The following is a 23888-nucleotide window of genomic DNA, read 5'->3' as shown; positions in this document are numbered from 1 at the left end:
TGATCGATAGACCGTATCTGCTAAACAACAATACATTTAGAAAACAGCATCTTTAGGATGACTAATTCTCCCGAAAAAAACAAAAACAAACAAACACACACACACACACACACACACACACACACACACACACACACATATATATATATATATATATATATAAAATAAAATAGAAAAGAATAAAATAATTGTTTTATTTCGCAGTTTTAAAGACTTTATTATGATGATTTTAAAATGTATAAAGTAGTAAAAAAGTACAAGCATGTGTCCATATTTACATTTACATTTATGCATTTAGGTTTATTAGTAAACTACATTAAGAAGCAAGCTATCAGAGAAGAAATGCAGAGAAGAAAAATTATTTTGTGTTTATGTGTGTGCAAGTTCATTGGTTTAAGGGTGAAATATAATATAATATATAATATAATATAATATAATATAATAAATTTTATGACTTTATTAGGAATAATAAAAATAAAATAGAATAAAATATTTTTTTTCTTAGTTTTGATGACTTTATTATGATTCTAAATGTTTAAATTAGTAATAATAAAGAATGAGCATATGTGTCCATATAATATAATATAATATAATTTTTATGACTTTATTAGGAATAATAAAAATAAAATAGAATAAAATAATTGTTTTATTTCATAGTTTTGATGACTTTATTATGATTCTAAAACTTGTAATAATAAAGAATGATCATATGTGTCCGTATAATATAATATAATACATTTTTTTTTAACTTTACTATGAATAATAAAATAAAAATAAAATTAGTTGTTTCATTTCATAGTTAATGGCTTTATTGTGATTCTAAAATATTTAAAGTAGTTATAATAAAGTATGAGCATGTGTCCATATGAAATTGTTAATATAATATAATATAATATAATATATTTTTTTAACTTTAATATGAATTTTAATAAAATAAAATTGGTTGTTTTATTTCATAGTTTTGATGACTTTATTAGGATTCTAAAATATGTAAACTGGTAACAATAAAAAACTAGCAGAGTATGCCCAACTCCTAATGATTCAGTCACATATGAAAGAAAATGTGATGTTTACATGATGATGTCTGCAGTAAAATACCTTAAGGGAGAAGTGTTGAGTGCAGATGACAAAGACCTCCAGACCCAGGCTGGTTTTCTTTAGTTCTGTGTGAAGAGCCTGTAGTTGCCTGGCCTGTTCTTCGCAGCGACTTTGCAAGAGCTGCAACTCCTCATGTCTCTCTGCTTCATTTTGCTCTTTTTCTTTCTTCTGCTCTTCTTCTCTTTTCTTCTCTGGGCCCGGAGAGCCAGTACGAGGCAAAATCTGGATGCTTGAGCCTCGGACTGCCACTGTTGCCCTCTGTTGCCTCTGAAGAACTAAAGTGGGAAACACAAGAGAAAGAGCACTAAAAAATCAATTTCATTAAACTCATCTCAGAACTGCCCTGTGTGCATAAAATAGCCTCCGTAATGCTAAGACACCCCAGGGAGTCCTGTGCGCTTAACAACCATGAAATAATTTACATAAAGCTTTACCATAATTTCTATACCTAACTGGATTACGTGAATACTCTATAAGTAAAGCACATAGACTATTCAAAGACTAGATTTGTTTCATTGTAATGTTAAAATGAGGTATGTGACCCACAGCTAATGGCACAGTGGCTAAACAAACCATAACAAATCTTATAGTTCATGTACACAATAATAGAATGCTAGGATACATAATAGGATGTATAGATTAGTCACACCAAGACAGATGAAGCCCTCATGGAAGTTACATAAAGACATTATCTTTTATTTATGCTATATAGAGATAAACTCAAAAACTAGCATAAAGCTCAAAATATGTTGCAGTAACAAAATATAAAATCAAGGCATGTATTTTAATGTGCTTCAAGATAAGAAAGCAATCTAAACTGAAGCACTACTCATGCTAATGCTAATAGCAGCTAATGTTTTTGTTCCTACTGCAGCTGTGTGTTAGCATTCATCTCTTGATGAATTCGACAAACACATTGAGCCAAAGGGAATGACAGGATGATTTACGGCCATCATTACTGTAGAAACTAATCTTCAGAAAAAATACTTGTCTGTGTAGAGCTGCTAATTGCTGTAATGGAGTCATTGTTGTCCTCAGTGTTGAGTGTGCAAGCAATTTGTTTGTTAATGACTGGCATCAAATTTTTTTCAATGCCCTTTACTGACGTATTAGTTATTGAATTAACCTCTATATACATCTTAGCAAGCTATGGCTGTCCTATATTTATTGTAGACTGCATACTGTATAGAAATGTGGAGATACATTATCGTTCAAATGTTTGGAGTGAGTAAGAAATTATTCAGCAAGGACATATTAAATTGATCGAACGAGACAGCAAATGCATTTATAATGTTATAAATAGATTTCTATTTCAAATAAATGCTGTTCTATTCATCAAAGAATCCTGAAAAATCATGATGTTATAAGAAATGTTTCTTGAGCAGCAAATCAGTACATTAGAATGATTTCTGAAGGATCATGTGACTCTGAAGACTGGAGTAATGATGCTGAAAATTCAGCTTTGCCCTCACAGGAAAACATTACATTTTAAAATATACTAAAATATAAAACAGTTTAAATTGTAATTTTAATATTTCACAATATTACTGCTCTTACTTTGATCAAAGAAATGCCTTGGTGATCATAAGAGACTCCTTTAAAAAAAAATTCGGACCAACCCCAAACTTTTGAACGGTAATGTATAAAGTTAGACAATATCAAAGAGCTCTAATCAAAATGATGTTCCTGTACTAAACTAGCATCTATTTAAATAAACATTTATAAACATTATACTGACTCAAGACAATCCAGTCCTCCACACACACACAAATACAGCCACCATCCTCCTAATGCGGCTTAATCTTTGGCCTGAGAAACAGTCTCTATGACAACAAAGAGAAAACATGCTTTTCAGGTAGTAAGGTGGGCGAAACTGATGTTTGGTGGATTCTTTGCTCATCAGGAAGACAAAGAAAGCAAGAGGGCAAAGATTCATTTTTCATTTTTTAATGTCCTGCAGGCAGGGCTCGATTTGAAAGGGAGAGAAAATGTTATTTCTAAAACAGTGACGCGAGTGCTTTATTTGCGCAAAAATAACATATTTTACCACTTTATTTACAAAATAATATTATCCAAAGCGTGTTCACACAACAACGTCATCTCTTGCATGAACACAAAATGCATGCGTTGTGATGCTCTCATGAACACTCTTGCACGTGCATTGTGTTGACGTGCGAGTCTGAACACAACTCGCATGCATAGTGATGCACTTAGGAACGTGCATAGCAGATCAATATTTTTGTAAATAAAGTGGTAAATTATGTTTTTTTGCGCAAATAAAGCACTTGCGTCACTTTATAAAATTAAGGTTAAACCACTGGAGTCAAATGGATTATTTTAATGATGTCTTTACTACCTTCCTGAGCCTTGAAAGTGGTAGTTGCGTTGGATCTCTATGGAGGGAAAGAAAGCTCTCAGATTTCATTAAAAATATCTCCATTTGTGTTCTGAAGATGAACGAATGTCTTACGGATGTGGAATGACACAAGGGTGAGTAATTAATGACAGAATTTTCATTTTTGGGTGAACTAACCCTTTAAACCCTGTAATTTACACCCCATGAGGGATACAGACAGTATTGTGGGGATCAAATGCTAAGGACTGGGTGAATGAATACTGAGAATTGTTACGTTTTGTTCAATATGACAGCTGAACTTGACCCCAGTGGCCACACTGATTACATCTTATATGAAGTACTCTCTCATTCTGTTTGTGTGTGAGTATAGACAGAAAAATAAAGAAGGTTACAGTGGAGATGTGAGCATCAGATGAGATTTATCCAATAGTGTGACATCATCTAATGGAAGCACTGTACTCTGTAAAGCAGCAGGGGACAGCTATGAAAGGAAAGCAATATCTTGGGTTGATCTTTGTCTTGGTTGGTTACCTGGAGACTGTGGTTTAGGAGACACTACAGCGAGTCTCTTAGGGGAAGAGAGAGATGAACGGGTGCCATCAGAACTCTTCTGGAATTCCTTACGGGATGCTATAGATAAAGAAAGACAACGGTACATGAGTTAATGGCAGTGCAGGAGGATACCTGAATTAAAGGACATTCACTTGGGGCACACATACAAATCCATGAATGTATTCGCAACATTAACCACCACCCCCTTTTCCATCTCTTTTCGTATCTCTCTCCTCATAATATGGTCTTTGTGGTCCATGGATCGATTCCAATAAGAGGCAGCCAACCACAAAATAACGTCGCTGCCAGGGTCCGCTCGCCACACGGGCTGGACAATATGACATTCTGAGAGGCTGCAGGCATCCATGCACATACAGTACAGAATACAGTATAAATATATTAAAAAATCAATCTCACAAATCCCAGATCTGTGGTCAGCCCAAACTGATGGAAAAGAATGGAGAAAAAACCCTGATGTTCATAATTTAAAATGGACAAATATTACTATAATATTACTATTGTATCTATGTAAGATTGTTTTGAAAGAAATTAATTTTATACAGCAAGGATGCATTAAACTGATCAGAAGTGACACAGACATTTATAATGTTACAAAAGATTTCATTTTCAAATAAATGGCGATCTTTTGAACTATTTATTAATCAAAGAATCCTGAAAAAAAAAAAAAAAAAAAAAAATTCCACCAAAATATTACGCAGTACAACTGTTTTCAACATTGATAATAAAAAGAAATGTTTCTTGAGCACCAGTCAGCATATTAGAATGACTTCTGAAGGATCAATTACATTAATACATTTTAATACATTTTAAACAGAAAATAAAATAAATAATAACATATATAATAAAAAATACTGTTATATTATATATATATTTTACTGTATTTTGGTTAAATAAATGCAGCATATATATATATATATATATATATATATATATGTGTGTGTGTGTGTGTGTGTGTGTGTGTATACACAGGAGCGCCAGCACTGTATGATCCCAAAATCCACAAATTACTACTAATTACTATATTATCATTCTTCGTGATATTACCCGAACAGATAAGAAGACACTGGTGGTGCCCGTGGAATTATACGAAATGATTGAAGATACTGCTGGGTGGGAGTTTGTTTCAAATCTCCCATCTCACAACAGAAGGGGGTGTGTATGTTTTTGGGGTTGCTGCTTTTGGCTTACTTTCCCCCAACACAGCACACACACACAAACATCACATTGCAACAGGGGTCCCTGGGCACCTAATTACTGCCAGCTCATTTCGACATGTAGCAGACAGCCATAGACACCCCTCTAGAATCCCAGTGGACTCCCTCCTCCCTTGGACCACACTTCTACCCCACCCCCCATGCTGAGACAGCACCTACGGCATCAGAGGTACCAGTGCACCATGGGTGGGTGCATGTGAGTATGCTTAACTCAAGTATGGCAGCCTAAAGCCTGCAGGTGTTATGAATACTCGGTTTCCTTAGATTCATGTGAGTAATATGACAGCTGCACATGATCTCTGAACTGTTTTTCAGCAGCAGGGTCTCATGAATTGCTCACTACCTAGACAGCATGCTAACCCTAAATCAGTACTCCATGATGGGCCAGCTGCCCTGGCAGCCTTTTGTCCCTCCAGGGTGCTGGAGATTTTGTCAGGATGACAAAGAGGGAAGCAGCAGACAGAGCTATATGCTCTGAGAGCTGTGGTTAAGGATCGGAAAATGTGACACCGAAAATGTGACAGAAATAATAACAACACTTGAGACAGAGGGGAACAGGTTATAAAAATAAGGAGGATGAGGAGAAAAGAAGAGGATCAGGGCATCTTAATAGCCACATTATCCTTTAGGCAGGAGAAAAAGGATTGGATAAAATGGGCATAGAAGAGTTCTGATTGGACAGGCTCTTCTGTAATGTCACCAGCATGAACAATGGTTCATCACTTGTTTTAATCGGATGATTAGTTCTTAATGATCGGCCTAATTGAGCTGAGATAAATGGGTGATTGCAAGTGTGTGAAATTCAGCTAGTATGCACTTTAATGTGTGTATTCACTACAATATGTCTGCTCTAAACAAGATTTATTCCAACAGAATAAAATACAACTAGAGTAATCTTCAGTACTACAAGCAAGCATTTCAAAATGTGCGCATTACAAGAGGTATGCACTACTACAAGTAATCATTTCAGCTAGCATGCATTACACAAATATGTACTTCAGCTAACATACGCTATAAGAATGGATTTCCAATAGTTCACATTACATGTAGCTCTCCAGTAAGTATGCACTTCAACTAGTATGCACTACAAGGAGTATGTTTTAAGTGTGCACTATAAAAATGTACAGTGTTCAGCTATAGTGCTTTAATAAGGAGTTTACAATTTAATAACTAGTATGCACTTCAATGAGTATACACTACAAAGAAGTATGTTCTAAATAAGACTAATTCCATTAGAAAATATTACAACTAGAGTGATCTTCAAACAGTACTAGAACAAGCATGTGTTTCATATGCACTACAAGATGTATAGACTATCAGAAGTATTCATTTCAACTAGTATGCATTATGCAAATATGTACTTTAGCTAGTATACACTGTATGGACATCACAGTTTACATTACAATGACTGGCACTCCAATATGTATGCACTTCAACTAGTATGCACTACAATAAGTATGTGCTTCAAAAAGTGTGCACTATAAAACAGACTTAGCATGCACTTTAACAAGAATCCATTATAACGAGTATGAAATTTAGCTAGAATGTACTTCAATAAGTATGCACCACAAGTAATATGCTGTAAACCAGACTATTCCCATTAGAAAGCACTACAACTAGAGAGATTGTCAACCAGCGAAAGTGTCTTGTCAAAGTCGACAAGACACTTTCTCTGTGCTGGGCTTAAGATGAATGAGTCCGGATGGCCTACTTCTTGAACACAGAGAAAGGGTGTTTTTTCTCAAGGCAAAGTATGCATTTCAGTCTTGACTAAACATAGGCTGCGACACCCCCCAACTGGACTGTCCCATTATTCACACACACAGAGGAGATGAATGACTCTGTAGAGGACATGGACAGGGAGGTAGCACTGTTTACTTATGCCTGACAAGTACGCTCTCAGCACTGTGTCGAAGCATCAGTGGAGGTCTGTCTTCAAACTAGAGCTGCTGCTGGAGAATTCATCATGACATTTGACAGGTCACTTCTGGCACTGGAGGAAGAATGCAACCTTGATATTTCAGTACGCCAACTGATCTAAATTCAACCTGAATTATGAAGAAAAAAGCAAAGAAAACTTTAAGTACATACTAGTTTAAAGGCATATTTGGTAGAGAGCCAGTAGTTCTAATGTAAAACTATTTGAAATTGGCATACTAGTTGAAACATATACTTCTAGTAGTTTAAACCTCTTATAGTGCATACTTGTTGAAACACATGCTTGTTATAGTATTGTTGAAGATCACTTTAGTTGTAGTGCATTCAGCCTTGTAATGGAATTAGCCTTGTTTAGAGCATACGTCTTGTAGTGCATACTTATTGAAATTCATACTAGCTGAATTTCAAACTCATAGTACATTCTTACTGAAGAACATACTAGCATACTAAGTTCATATGCTTTATAGTGTACACTTAATGAAGAACATACTTTTTGTAGTGCATACTAGTTGAAGTGCATACTTATCAGAGAGCAACTTGTAATATAAACAATTTGAAGTTCATTCTTATAGTGTAAGCGTATACTAGCTGAAGTACATATTTGTGTAATGCATAATAGTTGAAACAAATACTTGTAGAAGTGCATACCTCCTGTGGTCCGTACTTGTTTAAACATGCTTGTTTTAGTACTGGTTGAAGATCACTATTTGTAGTGCATTCCAATGAAATTAGTCTTGTTTAGAGCATACTTTTTAGAGTGCATACTTACTGAAATTCATACTAGCTGAATTTCATACTCATAGTACATTCTTACTGAAGAACATACTAGCATACTAAGTCCATATGCTTTACAGTGTACACTTAGTGAAGAACGTATTTTTGTAGAGCATACTAGTTGAAGTGCATACTTATCAGAGAGCAGCTTGTAATATAAAAAATTAGAAGTTCATTCTTATAGCGTAAGCATATACTAGCTGAAGTACATATTTGTGTAATGCATGCTAGTTGAAACAAATACTTGTAGAAGTGCATACCTCCTGTGGTCCGTACTTGTTTAAAAACATGCTTGTTGTAGTACTGGTTGAAGATCACTATTTGTAGTGCATTCCAATGAAATTAGTCTTGTTTAGAGCATACTTCCTAGAGTGCATACTCATTGAAATTCATACTAGCTAAATTTCATACTTCTTATAGTGCACATTGAAGCACATACTAGCCTACTAAGTCCATACGTTTTATAGTGTACACTTACTAAAGCACATACTTTTTGTAGTGCATACTAATTGAAGTGCATACTTATCAGAGAGCAACTTGTAATATATCCACCTTATTTTTCAATGCGGAAGTAAGGTGTTTTCTGTGAATGTGCGAGACTTTCGATTTTTTAGCCGCTATAGGGAAATAACGAGAATATCAAAGTGCAGTACACTGTAAAACTGTTTGCGCTACAAACCAGTTTGTTTATAACTGACCCTTCGCCAAGAGTTTGATTGACAGGCGATCTAACCAATCATAACGCCGAATCCACCATGTTCATTCATGTTTATTTGCTATGCTATAAATGAACTAGTAGGAAGACATGAACGGTTCACGAGCCGCTTGAACTGAGGCGCTACAGCGATCTGTCACGACACATTAAGGAGCCACAAAACGGTATTTATTGTTTAAATTTCTTTAAAAATGACAAAATTTGAGACTTTGTTTCATATCAAAAGTAACCTGCTCTGTCTTGTCTGTTGACGCGTTGTCAGTGTCCTCTTTGCTCCACAATGTATTTTTCACTGCGTGAGAACGTGATGTGTGTGGCGAGAGATCGGCATGGCTTGTTGGACGTAGCAACAGTACCTAAAGGGGGCGGGTCTTTGCAAATGGTCAATTAAGACAATACATTAAAATAATATAGTAAGAAATACCAGTTTGCAGTATCAAGCAGCATAAGTTTGGTCCACCTACCCACGGGGGAGCTTCGAGGAGGGGGCAGTAGGGAGCGGCGTGTGGGTGCAGGAGTGTTGGGGGGTTGAGGGGTGCTGCGGCAGGGTACTCTGGATCCATCTCCAGGGGGCGACGTGGTGACACGGTGAAACGGTGGCTCATCATTTATATTGTTGGGACCTGAAAAGCATCCGAAAAAGAGAAAAATCTCTTAATGTGGACTTTTTTTGCTCTGCAGTTGAACTTCATCTAATTCATTGTGTATCACACAGTAGTCTAGACACTGAATACTGCAGGTCATTCTCTGATTTACTGTGAATGCTTAATCAGTCTGTGCTCATCTCGCTCTCACCTTTGCTGTCTCACTCTGCTTCTATCTGAGCACATTATTCATCATCTGTGGTGGATGAGAATTCATCTAACTGCTCATTAACCCCACAACTGAACCTAGACCATCCATTCATCCCACTCTAGGCTTGATCAATAACCGCAGCCCAGCTCAATAAGACCAAATGCTGCAATAAAATGAGAACTGCTTGCCATGTAAAAGAAAAAAAAACTCAAGATATACTATCTCTTCAATGAGCATAACAGATTTCACAAATCACATAGGCACTTTTATGTAACGGGTCCTTTGAAAGACACTTTCTTCACAATTTTAGCTTAGTTTCAGACTGTAAGGCGACACCATTCTCAGGAGCCCATACAGAACGCTGCTCTGCCGCTGTGTTATCTCTATGATTTATGAAGTGCTGAGAGAGGATTCCAGGAACAGAGAAGAGCAGACAGATGCAGAAATGCTGACAGTACACTGTCATAAGTGTTTTTAAATACCATATTTTATAACTCCCATGTAACCTGAAGAGACGTTTAGAGACAGCAGCCGACAACTGCCGTAAATTCAAAGAGATTTTGTTAGCATGAAATATATAGAATTTCTATGGGCGTTAAACATAACCACAATAACAGAATCACTTATTCTCATCTATAGTACGATTATTCTGCAGTAAAGGCAATTTGAGGATGATCTGATAAGGGTAAAGAACTGGAACAAAGTTTTGGCTGCAGAAATGGAGTTTCGAAAACAGCAGGAAGTGCTACACAGCCCTCCAGCTCTCACAGCGGGAGATGTTAAGGTGCAAAGCAGCTGAGAGATGCATTTGATTGGCTGCCGGGAAATAAACCTCGCTGCTCATTGGTGGATTCTTCCCCAAATCTCTGTGAGAACCAGTTAACTGCTTGCATTGTGTGGAACTGGGTTAGTAGCACAGACACTAAATCCTTAAGATTTTTTACAGTTTCATCAGCCCTCTGGATTTACATAATCACCCAAATGATGGGAGCATTTTACTGGTGTGAGTTGGATCACTTTTTTGCACCTAAAATATCTACTGTTAAAAGTCAGTAGAAAGCATCACGCTCTATATACATCACTTTTTATGAACAAAGTACAAGACATTATCTGAGACTTAAAAACAAATAAATACATAAATAAAAAAACAAAATAATAAAATAAAATATATATATTTAAAATAAAAACATGTATTTATTTAATTTATTATATATTTTTCCTATTAATAAAATGGCTTAATAACAGACCGCATCGGCAACTTCTACATTACATAAGCAGTTTGTTTGTGTATTTATTTTAAATGAGATTTGATGCATTTGCAACCCTATTACAAATTTTGGAAATTGTCTTATTACAGTTGAAAATCTGGATTTATGCGGTTTTGTTATTTTCCAGAATTAAACATTAAAAAAAATATTAAATCAAATTAAATTGGTTGAATACAAAAAACAATAAAAAAATAACAGGTTGTAAGTAGTGCTGTATTTTTTCTTTCAATAACTTTGGTAACACAATTGCTAAGATTAATGAATGCAGATATCATTAATATCATTAATTAATGAAGTCAGATATTTAATTCAGAAAAATATATTTCCTGAATTCTTAAAATTCTATCTGTCACATAAATAACTGTCAGCGTATATTGTAGTAACACAGCATTACAGGATTTACATTCTGATTTATGACGCTGAAGGATTTAGCCTCTTTCACTCTCTCTATTCACACATGCAGCAGTGTTTTTACATAATGAACCCAACTATCATCTGCAGGTGTGTTTATATTCATATGCTGTTAGTGCTTGAGTTGTTGACTAATTTGTTTTTAATTAAGGGAAATCTTGAATGAATTTAGTTAGTTCAGCAAAGTACAATTGGTTAGTGAACATTTGGTAAATATGGAATAAATTGACTAAGATCACATTAATCTTCTTAAAAAATGAAAAAAAAAAAAAGCTTATATAAAAAAATAAGCTTATAAAAATAAAACACACACACACACACACGCACACGCACACACACACACACACACACACACAAATAACAGAAGATTAATTTAATGCGGTGCTGGTGTGGATAAAATTTAGCTTGTGAGGAAGGCAGAACCAAATAATCAGCACTTCTTCTCTGGCCTTCTGGCCAACAGAGACATATATAATGTTATAAGACAAAAGCAAAGAAAGGATTTTAGCAGGGATGGAGACAACATTGTGTTGGGAAGGAGGAGAGAATAGGAATGCACTCCATGTCGGGTGCCACTATTAGAGAAACAAATGATAGACTGGGGAGGAGATAAAATAAGTCCTAGGTGGTTAAATCACCACTGATAAGACCACTAGAAAGAAAAGAGAGACAAAGAAGTGAAAAAGCAAAAAGATGCAAGAGGAATGCAAATATCTGGGAGGAAAGAGCTCATATTAATGATAAGGAATGGGATGGCTTATAAGTGACAGAGGAAATGTGATGGAACCAGATGTTATTCCAGCACAAAAGGTTATTTCACATCTACCAGCATTTAGATGGCACAGAGAGACAATCAGAATGAAAAATCAGACCTGGTGAACACAGCAGTGACCCATTAAGAGATGGAGCTTGCAATGCATTATTAAGCAGAGAGCATCAGAGGTGCTCCTGAGGATGTCTTGAAGTAAACATTATGCAAATCCAACCCCTCCACTCACAGCCACACGTCAGGATGGGTGACATTCCAGTACTAATACCAAACGGACCTGAGAAATACTGCTTCACTGCTCAGCACTGATTGCAGGAAGTGGACAAATGGGCAAAATGAACAACAAAACTGGTATTTTAGGTAGTGTGCACTCAAACATTTGGACATTATATAATATGCACTAGGTCGTGTCCTCTACATAGTATAGTACTTGTACAAAAAGTAGTCTGCAGTAGGACATTAGGTAGAGTGCATTAAGTAAAAATACCACATTAGGAACTATGCACTAGATAGAGTAGCACAAAACTAGTACATAAGGTAGTGTACACTAAAACTAAAAACGCTACACTAAAAACATTTTAGACATTCAATTAACTATAAAAACTACATGTCACCTAACTCATTAATTTGCAACTACATGTCAACAAACTCTCAGAGTATTAGTAGACTGTTAGGTTAGGTTTGTGTTAGGGTTCGGGTTAGTAAAATAAGTTGACATGTACTTGCAAAATTATTTATAGTCAGCAGAAAATCTGTTGGGGGACCATCACAATAAAGTGTCAGCTATTAAGCAGACAGTCTACTTATACTCTAATGACTTGTAGTTGACATGTAGATGCAAAGTTACTCATAGTTTAATGTCTAAAGTCAACTATCGAAATAAAATATTACCAAACTTTAGGACATTATGTAACGTGCACTAGGTAGTGTAGTACAATGCACAAAGTAAAACACTAGCATATTAAGTAGTGTACTCTACATAGTACAGTAGTGCAGTGGGAAATTAGGTAGTATGCACTAGGTAGCATACAGTACAAAATCACAAAATGGTGTGCAATAAAACAATACCACATTAGGAAGTGTGCACTAGATAGTTTTGTCCTACACTATTATCTGTCACTAAGTATAATATGGACTAAAACATCAGGACGTTATGTAATGTGCAATAAATTGTATGCTCTACATAGTACAGTACTAGTACAAAAAGTAGTGTGCAGTATGACATTAGGTAGTGTGCATGAGGTAGCGTAGTACAGTACGAAATTACAAAGTGGTGTGCGGTAAAACACTATCACATTAGGAAGCATACAAAACTACTACACAGTGTAGTGTGAACTAAAATACTGGCACAGGGGTCTTGAACCTTTTTCAGTCCAAAACAGAGATCAAACAATAATTGGTTGACCCCCAGAATTACAATCATGAATTCACTGAAGGTTGCAAACCCCCAGTTGGACACCCCTGTAACTACCTGATTGTTTTGGTTATTTCTGTCTTTTTATACCATTGATAGACTCTAAAAAGACACTTTTTTACCTTTTTATTGTCTATAATTACTCATAACACAATACCTAACTCAAAATGGAGGTATTGGAATAGCAAAATATACTAAACAGGCCTGGCAGCTCTCTGAGAAACACACTCTCTCTTGCTCTCTCTCTGGGAGGATTAAGAGGGATAACGGAAACGGAAGCTAGCTGAAACAGAGAGCTTGAGATGGCTTGGGATTTTGAGGAAGAAAAGCCTGGTTTGAATCTTCATCCACAGAAAAAAAATCCTGTAAAAGCTTTCAGGGAAATAGACAGAATTAAAACATGTGAGGTAATAAGGACAACACTATGAGCGAGCAGGTCAGTGCTAATGCTAATAGGCTAATGCAGGCTGGCACATGTAATGTCATTCAAAATCATCATGTCATATTAATATTTAAGAGTAATGCTTATGATAGATGCATGACTTGCTAGTGCTAGGTCACATACACTGTACATCATAATCAGAGCTAGTCTTTACACGGTACAGCTGAGTTTGTGAAGGCAGGAGGATACAGACAGTCCTTATGGGTAAAAATAGAGAAAAAGTTCATTAGCATCTCTCTGCACAGTAGGATCATCCAGAGCTCAGCGGTTTGGTAAGTGTGTGAGTCAGCAGTACCTAGAGCACAGACTGCCCACTGTCAAATCTGACAGTCAGAGAGATGTGGGATTTAGAAGTACACTTATTAAACATACCAATGAGACAAAGACTCAATCTAGAGCAACCAAACCGTAGTGAAACAGTGTATCCGTTCAGTGTGTGAGAATGTTTCCCATGCGTGTGAGTGTGCATATATGTTGTGGTGTGTTTGTGTGAGGAACCATCTGTTCTCAGCGGTGTGCATGAGTCAGAGATGGGCTGGAGCGATGGCATCTGTGCTCTCACACCTCCCCCTTTCCACCTCTCCTCACTTTCTATAACACCTTCCTACTGTAATTCCCTTTCCTCTTTTCCAACTCTTTTTCTGTCCCGTTCTTCCATGTATTTTCCTTTTAGACTACTTGAAAAGTGTGCTCAATATGAGACATGTATTATCTGAATTCCTTGTCATAAATAATACGTGAGATTAGAATTGGCACATCCTAAATTATGGTATGTTAAGTTAAAATAGTATGCAAATTGTGCTTGGATGATTTACTTTTATAAATTATACTTTTTATTCTATTTGTGATAATCTCTAATAAGGTGTACTGCCTTACAGTGTTGTTACAGTTCACTAAAACTATTAAAAATATAATAGTTATAGTAGTATAATATATAATAGTTATAAATATAATATGTAAATATTAGAATGAAAACTTTGAAAAATTTAAAATGTTGCCTTGGCAACTAACTAAAAAAAGAGTTTAAATTGAAGCATTAAATTACTAAAACTAAATTTGAAAATAAAAAATAATTAAAGCTATATAGAAATATTTTAAAAATATAATAATAGTAACAATAATGAAAAGCACATAGCAAAATTATTAAAATTAAAATGAAAACTGAAAATATAAAAATAGAAACTAATTCAAAATATTAATAAATACTATATAATACTATAAATAATACTAAAATGACACTGCTTACTACACACTAAAAAATATTTTTCCCTAACCAGTGAACACTTTTACTATGAGTATGCAAATTGAGCCAGTGTTATGTAGTGTGCAAATGGTAATGTGTACTATAAAATGAGCATAGGTACATGTAGTGTACATCTCAAAATTAGAATACTATGTAGTGTCCTACTAGTTAATATATAAGATAGTGTGCATTACAAAACTAGTGTACTAGATAGTGCAGTAAAACAGAAGTCAACTAGACATAAGAAAGTAGTTTACTTGGCAGAGTTGTTCAGCAGTAGATGACTAGGCAAAACAAGCGAATCATACTAGGTAGTACTAGCTATTACACTAAGAAAAAATAACTTCAGTACTGACATTTTGCCTCTTCTTTTCTCTTCTCTCACTTCTCAACAGCTGTGTAAGTGGTGCAAGTTCCCAAGTGCAGAACACAATGCTGATCCCAGACGATATTCACACATGTTCTCCTCAGAGATTGTTCCCAGATTAATACCTGTCCAGGTAGGAGCTGGATGTTTCATATCTCATCTTGAGTATATATAGTCAGTGTTATGTAAGTTATTTTTAAAAAAAAAGTAATTAATTACTAGCTACTAATTACATCTTCAACAGTGTGATTACTGTACTAATTACTCTCTCTATAAGTATTGCATTAAGTATTACTAATTACTTTCTTAATCCCATATCAACTTCAGCCAGTTGAACAATACAAAAATAGAAATGAAACTGCTCTTTTAATCCTTTCAAATAAATAATATTGTCACCATTATGTTCAGTTTGGTTTTGGACTTTTATTTCTCTAGTTCCTGGTTTCCTTTGTCTTATTTTCCCACCACTCCTTGTTACCATGGTTATTAGTTTGTTTTGGTTTCGGCGGTGTTTGATTAACTTGTTTGAGTTTGCTATTTAAATGGTGCCTCCTCCTGCACTCATTATCCGGTCACGTTTGCATTATGGTGTGTTTCTCCTCTGCCCTATTTTGGATTGTCTTGTGGATTATTATTAAATATTGCATTTGAACTTCATCATCTGCCTCTTCAGTCTGTTCCTGCACATCATGCTTACACAAAATCAAGACTTTGTGAAAGGGTATAATAGGTCCTCTGTTTAAACTGGTCTCTGAGCCTGGTCAAGGTGGTCCAGCTAACATTGTCCAAAATCTCTTCTAAAAACAGACTGTCTTAGGCTGGTCAATATGTTTTAGCAAGAAATTTAGACCTTTATCTAGATCAAAATTCTTTCTTGGGCAAAAATGTGGAGTCTAAAGAATATGCAATGAAGTTAACTGGTTATGAAGCAAGTATCGCTCTTGCTCATATAGTTACTCATACTTAGTGCATAGAACATTAGAACAGACCCCTAACCCTTTCCATAGAAACAAGGGTGGGATACGAGATCAATATTTTTACAGAACCCTTAGACCTTCACATACAAACAAAACACATCTGAGGACGAGCTCATACAAATGAAAATCAATGAAAACAGCATCACTTTGATTGAAGGTCATTGTCTTTGTGTTGTAGTGAAGGCATGTAATTGTGTGACTGTGTGTGTAATCTCCTCGGCTTGTACTTTACTTTGCTGTTACAGGAAAGGTCACATCTGAGATGTTCAAGTTGTTCGTGTGCTTCAAGTTAAAAATGTTACTGCACACTGTATGAAATGTATTTTTTACAAGCCTCTTAACTAGAACAACTTCAAACTTGTGACTTGAATTTCAGACTCTTGATGATTTTACTTGAGGAGATCTGAAATATCCCAGAGACCAGAGTCATGTTCAAGGAGTGACTGTCACTGAAGAAACCCCAAAAGATAATGAACTGAGACGAAGAAGAAAAAGCAAGAATTAAGAGTTTTTGGCATGATCCCGACAGGCTGCAGCATGAGATCACATCCATCAATCCTGCATGCAAGCTGGGAGTTCACACCAGCAAACTGACAGTTAGCAATCTCCAAAGATAAATTACACCCAGACAGATTACAGAAAAAAAAGGATAAAGAAGAGGATATGCTGCCCTAGCCGGAGAGAGGGATAAGAAGTGTGATATTTGAAATTGCTGCATCTTTTTTTGCGCTCTCTCTGAGAGTGAAGGTGGAGCTGTGATGTCTCTATATAAAGAAAGTCTGTCTGGGTCTTTGTTAAGGTCAGACGATGCTGGGATTCTCAGAAGCTCACAGTCAGAAGCCAACAGCTTCAAACGGAGTGTTGCCTTTCAGAGCAGTGGCTAATATAAGCCTGCTATTAGCTATTCACTCCCCTACTGAGACAAAGAGGACATACAGTAGCGAGACAGAAACAAAGATAGACAAAAAAAGATTAATGTGTACAATTATCAATTAATTGTTGTTTCATTTGGTACTTTAGCAAAATCCGTTAGCAACTACCGCTGTTAGATATAATCATTCACTTCTTCTTAAAGGGATACTTCACCCAAAAATGAAAATTCTGTTATTTACTAACCCACACATCATTCTAAACCCTAAGACATGTGAGCTATATTCCAAGTCTTCTGCAGTCATATGATAGCTTTGCATGAAGAAGCAAATTTAATGCATTTTAATGAAACTATGCCAAAAGTAACTATGCCAAATAGTTTTGTTATTGTTAACTAAAACTAAAACTATTAAAAATCTTTGTTAGTAATCTTTGTTTGTTAGTAAAATAAAATATAAATATTAGCTGAAAAACTTACTGTAACTTGAAACTTAAAAATGAGAAATGTTGCCTTGTCAACTAACTGAAATAACTAATTTTAAGTTACATAAAGTTAAATTACTATTATTAAAGTTAGTTTAGTTAAATTACTAAACTAAAGATAAAAATAAATAAAAATATATCAAAGCTACTGTTATTAGATATATAAAAACTAATAAAAATAACAAAAAGTAAATGACTAAAATTAAAAAGAAAACTGAAGATATAAAACAGTTATTTTAAAATATTGATAAATACTATAATAGTATACAATTAATATATTTAAATAACACTGTCATCGCAGCTCTCAAATCTTATTTGCGTCCTTAAACTATGGCAGAAGGAATGCCATTTTAACTAAACAGACATTTCACTTTATTCCTCATACACAGCTACTGCATCATTGGGTTCGGTCATTTGGAATATAGTGCACAACTCATATGGCCTACTTTTTTGGCACATTCATTACGCCAATTTGTCATTTTTTAGAGTTTAACAGCCCCATTCGCTTTCAATGTATGGAAAAGAACTGCATTAACATTCCACCTAATATCTATTATTGTGCTCCATGTGAGAAATAAGACATATAGGTTTGGAATTACATGAAATTACAAGAATAACATATTTTTTTATTTTTTCACTATCACTTTAAGAGGTTCCTCCGACATTTTAGAAAACATCAAGCCATGACATGAGACTAATAAAAGCCATGTGACAGATCTCATCTCCTAAAGCACAACCAATTACTGTGCTGCCTCTACACGAGGCTGAAAATAAGAGGCAAACATTGACTTGCTGCTCTACCTATCAGGCAGCTCAAACACTAATGACAGCTTAATACGTCCAGTATAGCATTTGCCGTCATCATTCACACTCTCCAATTCAGCCAATTACAAGTGGACCAGCCTCAATCAGTCAGACCTGAGAAATTGATCATCTGTATGTGACATCCAGTCCCGCAGGGAGGACTCTGGTATCAACAGGAATCCTGGGTCAATATTTCACACTGATTCACCACCAAGCCTAAAGCAACAGTCGGTCATTACAAAAGACATTAAGTAAAGCACATATGTCCAGCAAATGCCCTTGTTTACCTAAGGGGACAGGTGGTCACAACACAGGGATGCTCTCAGGGGGTAAAGGTTCTTCACGAAATTCATACACTTGTGCTACAGTATAATACTCCACAGTACTATTCACACACCTAAGGATCATTAATATCTGCTAACAATAGTCACATTCTCAGGAACAGCTAAAGGCTAATCATTTTATCTAGTTTTTGACTGCTGTTTGTGTTTGTTCCAGGCCTCCAGACAGTCAATATGCACTCGAAACACCATCAGATCAGCAATCAGCCTTGTAACACATTCAACACTTCAGAGAGAAAGAGAGAGAAACAATCATTTGCACCTCTGACTAACATATTAAATAGTGTGGAAGGATTGTGAAAATACAATGACTATAAATAGATTTCGTACACACACTGAATGTATGGATCGCACGGCTGTACTAAATATTATGCACACCCCGCTGGGTGGATCATAGGCCTAATTTCGGAGAGAAATAATGAACTTCGCTATGGAAATTTCAGTAATGATTTCTATCAAAACAGACACACACAGTATGTCAGGACATGACTATGGTGAGATAAATGATGTTAGACATTTTGCAGATACAAAACACTGTTTGTAATGACCCCAATTACATCTGCAGTGGCCTAAAAAATATTTGGACACTTAATAATGTCTGCATGCTGTTCTTTAGATGGCAGTATATCAAACTAAGTGGTATCTGCACCAACTGCACCATCAAAACTAAAACTGAAACTACACTGTAAACCCGCATAAGTTGGGCTTACTCAAATTTTTTGAGTTATGATGTTCCCAATTTTAAGTAAGCAGAACTATCAAGTTTTGAGTTTGTAGTACTCATGCATGATAATTGCTCTTAACTTGAAGTACTGAGTTAGCTAACTCATACACTTTGATAGCAATTAACATAAAATATTTAGTTAATTAACTTTTTTATTTTGAGGTCTTCCAAATCAAATGAGTTATTTACTTCACTGTAAACCCTAAAAAGAAAATTCAAAAAATGCCAACTTGCTAATTTGCTAACATGTTAACAATAGCATGGTATAACACTTACTGAATGAGTACAGCAACTTAAAATATGTAACTTACCTGCTCTCAAACCAAGCCACATGCGCCACTTGTCACCACGATGGTAACTCTCCAAAAACCCACATTAACAGAAACTCTTCTACATTAGCATAACAAAAAATAAATCGCTACTAAATCTCCCTTATCCATTAATTTTGCACAAAAAAAAAAAAAAAAAACATTATATAACATTAAATTTTAGCATTTACTCTCCCTTTCGAGTGCCATGGGCAAAGCATGCTGGGAAATAGAAATCTCAGCCCAGTTTCAGTTAAACTTAAGTTTAACTGAATAAATTAAAACAAATGAGTTCATACAACTCAAAACAATAAAACAGTTCAGTTTACTTAAAATATATCAGTTCTGTGAACTCGAAAGAAAAAGAAAGTTCTAAATACTCATAACAGTTAATTTAACTGAACTAATTTGTTAAATTTAAGTTTGTCCTACTCAAAACAATTAAGTATTTTGAGCAATAGGGTTTACAGTGTATTAAAACAGTTTCCAGTACATGAAATAAAATAAAATATAAATATTAGATGAAAGACTTAAAAAACGAATGAAAATTAGAAATGTTGCCTTGGCAACTACCTGAAACATAAGTACTGAAATGACTAAAACTGAAATGATCTTTTCTCAGAAAAAATGGCCTTTTCCTTAAAGGTGCAGTAAGCAATTTCTCAGAAGCACTATTGTAATTTGAAATCAACCCAAACAAACACACCCCTCCCTTCATTGCTCCACCCCCAAAATGCCCAAACATGCAATGTAAGAGTCTCTTTACCATAGTGGAAGCAAAGCAAAATAATGCTTCGTGAAAAATAAAGCGAAGATGACGAATGAATGACAAGGAACATACATTACACATACAAGCAAGAGTCGCCAGCAGCACACCAGCTACAGACAAACAATAACTCTCAAAACTGTCCTGTTACTATAGCTAAACATTACAACAACAGCATATCTTGGTTCTGTAAAAAACAATGTTTTCAGGCCTTCCTGCTTAGGTCTCTCTAGTGCTAGAAAGCTTTTCTAATATTAACACAGGTCCTAAAGCTCTTGCCTGATCATAACCCTTCTTTTTCCAGTGATATGATATTCCTCTGACCTTTTCTCTTTTGTAATGCCACATAGCCATCTCACTTCATACAGTCTTTCTATAACTCTCCCATTGCTCACTCTCTCTACCTGATTGGACATGCCCGTTACTGCTGATTGGCTACAAGTGTGTTGTGATGTTCAGTCTGATTCACTTTCAACAGCGTTTCTCAGAAATCATGCACCTTAATGCACCTTTAACTGGCCTTTATTTCAATTTACATGACTATATGAATACATCCTTTTGTTACTTCTTTTTATAAAACATTGGTAGCACTTTATTTTACAGTCCTGTTTCGCATGAACATACTATGTACTTGTTGTAGTAATAACACTAACCAGGTAACCCTGAACCTACCCCTAAACCTTAACTTAACCCATGTAGTTACCTTACACTTCTCAGTAGTTTAAAATACAATGTAAGTACATTGAAAGTGCACGTACTGTAAAATAAAGTCCAACCAAAATATTTTATCTAATGTTTTATTATTTTAAGCAAACTTCTAAAAATGTGCTCTCTATTTTAGAGTGCTCCTGTATACAAAATATTTTTTGGGGCCACTGCAACATAGAACACGTCACATTGACGCCTTCCAACTTTCGTTCTCTCAGTATTTCTCCCGTGTGTCTGTTTGTCCCAAACATACATGACTGTGAATGCTGAGGGATTCCTCTTCCCAAGTGATTCCAGGATAAAAAGACCTGATGACATAACTCATCCAATGACGCATGTAACTCCAGATGCCTGAATCTGCAGCCACGTCAACTGTTACCAGGAGAAGCCCAGCCAACATCACTTATGTAGGTCGCATTAAAAACACATGCAGCGCACGCAGATGCCAATTTTCAAAGACAGCCCCCTTTAAGAGCAGACTGGAATCTACTTCAGCAGGCTCTGAACATACTGAGGATCATTCATGTTGACTCACTGAGCTAGTTATGAAAGAAGAACACTCAGATCAAACACAAAGTTTCTTTTGTGACCTAAAATAAAGGCCAACTAAAGAAAAGTCTGATTTTGTAAAACAAATACTGAACTTTTTAGTGTTTTTGGTGTACTATGCTGAATATCCCATGATATCATGTTAGAGCACGAAGTTATGAGCAGAATATGTTAATGAAAGGGGATCTGCACACTGCTTGTAGGCAGAGTTAATAAAATGATGCAAATTGCATTATAATTAACTCTAAAAAGTGGAGCATTATGCTTTTATGTAAACTGTACCTCAGGGATCTCACATAACAATGCACTCAGCTACAAGTATTTTAGATGGCATCTTAAATTGTAGTGTGTACAGGTGTTTAGTGGGGTCTAAAAATCTGAGACCACTAGAGAAAATGCTTCTGTTTAGCATTTTTCTATTTTAATACATTATTAGAGCAACAATTTGAGTGAAAAATTAACATTAATTTCATAATGCCCTTTGCTTCAGTGACAACTGACCTTTTGTACAAAGGCTTAATACTAATACTTCATACTAATTACTTTTATTCAGCAAGGATGCATTAAAGTGACAGTAAAACATTCATAATGTTACAACTAATTTCTATTTAGAATAAATGCTGTTCTTTTGAACTTTCTATTCATCAAAGAATTATGGAAAAATTGTATCACAAAATATATTCTCAATTTTAAAATATATTAAGCAGATTAAGAAATGTTTCTTGAGCCCCAAACCAGCATATTAGAATGATTTCTGAAGAATAACGTGACACTGAAGACCGGAGTAATGATGCTGAAAATTCACAGGAATAAATTACATTTTAAGATTTATTAAAATAGAAAACTATTACAAAAAATATATTTTAATATTACTACTGTATTTTTGCAGCCTCTGTGAGCGTAAGAGACTTTTTTTCAAAAACATTAAAACATTTTCAATGTGGTTTCAGGTTTTTAGGCCCCACTGTACAAATCTACATTTATTTATCTGAATGCACAGTGTTTGTGTTTCAGTAACTCACGGTAGGCGGGTCGGCAGGGGTCACTCCGTGTGCTGTCGGTCGAGTGGTTACTGGACACGGAGGAGACGCTAGAGCTTCGAACAAACCCAAAGGCAGCCAGACGGGCCGGCGGGAGGCGCGAGTAACCAGGAGGACGGAGGCCAGACTGAGCTGGCTTTGGCAGGAAGGATTTAGCAGCTAACCCAGTCACCACCGGCTTTCTCTGATCTGAGAGTGAAGAAGACTGTGATTACTACTCAAACTAACTGGAAAAAACACCATTTGTAAAAAAGAGTTCTAGGAAATAAAAACTACATACTGCTTTTTTTAGTCTAGTTCATGTCACCATGGAGGTCAACTATGCATAACATATTCTTGTTATAATGCTGTGACAAAATGAGGCATAGAGATGTTTTCTGTTGGTACATGATCACATGACTGTTGCAACTGAGAAACAGTTGCAGGAAAAGAAATTCAGAAAACACAAGAAACAAAAGAAAGTGAGTGTTGTGTCCTGAAATGAACTATTTCTAGGCAGACTGGCCTTAAAGAGATTCACAGTAGGATAGAGATGGTGTTTTATGGCCTCTCTCTGGTGAGAGGTAAAAATCGCTTTAAAAGCTCCTGAAAGAATCATAAAGAGGCGGCTGTCTGCCTTCTCTGACCACAGCATGACATGGCCATTCATCAACATATATACCACTGTAATATTCACATGAAGAAGAGCGATGAGTCACATTTGTCATCCACTGAGGGGGTCTAATTTAATACAAAACGTTTGTCAAAATATATTATCTTAGATGAAGACCCTATATGAGCTAAAAAAAAAAACTTTAATATAAAACTGAACAGAGAATAAATTTAATTAATTTATTAATTATGCACAATAAAAGTGTGTGTGAATGGTTTCTGGATGTACTTGCAATTTTTAAGCATAAAAAAGATTGTTTTATATTTCAATCTAGCCATCGCCAAAACAT

The 23888-nt window shown here is 35.5% G+C and overlaps 1 protein-coding gene across 2 annotated transcripts in view; it reads right to left on the bottom strand.

Moving 5' to 3' along the window:
- mtus2a (microtubule associated tumor suppressor candidate 2a) overlaps positions 1-23888 on the bottom strand; it is a 73510-nt gene that overhangs the window by 10708 nt on the left and 38914 nt on the right. For both annotated transcript variants that reach the window (XM_051911010.1, XM_051911011.1), the window contains exons 4-7: positions 22930-23136; positions 9133-9291; positions 3986-4084; positions 1099-1373 (exon numbers count right to left, since the gene is read on the bottom strand). In XM_051911010.1, coding sequence (XP_051766970.1) covers positions 1099-1373; positions 3986-4084; positions 9133-9291; positions 22930-23136 — 740 coding nt within the window. The remainder of the gene's footprint in view (positions 1-1098; positions 1374-3985; positions 4085-9132; positions 9292-22929; positions 23137-23888) is intronic.

This window comes from Ctenopharyngodon idella, chromosome 10, assembly GCF_019924925.1.
Source record: "Ctenopharyngodon idella isolate HZGC_01 chromosome 10, HZGC01, whole genome shotgun sequence".
Lineage (NCBI taxonomy): Eukaryota > Metazoa > Chordata > Actinopteri > Cypriniformes > Xenocyprididae > Ctenopharyngodon > Ctenopharyngodon idella.
The sequence above is the reverse complement of the archived record's forward strand: the minus strand, read 5'-3'. Positions and strand labels throughout refer to the sequence as shown.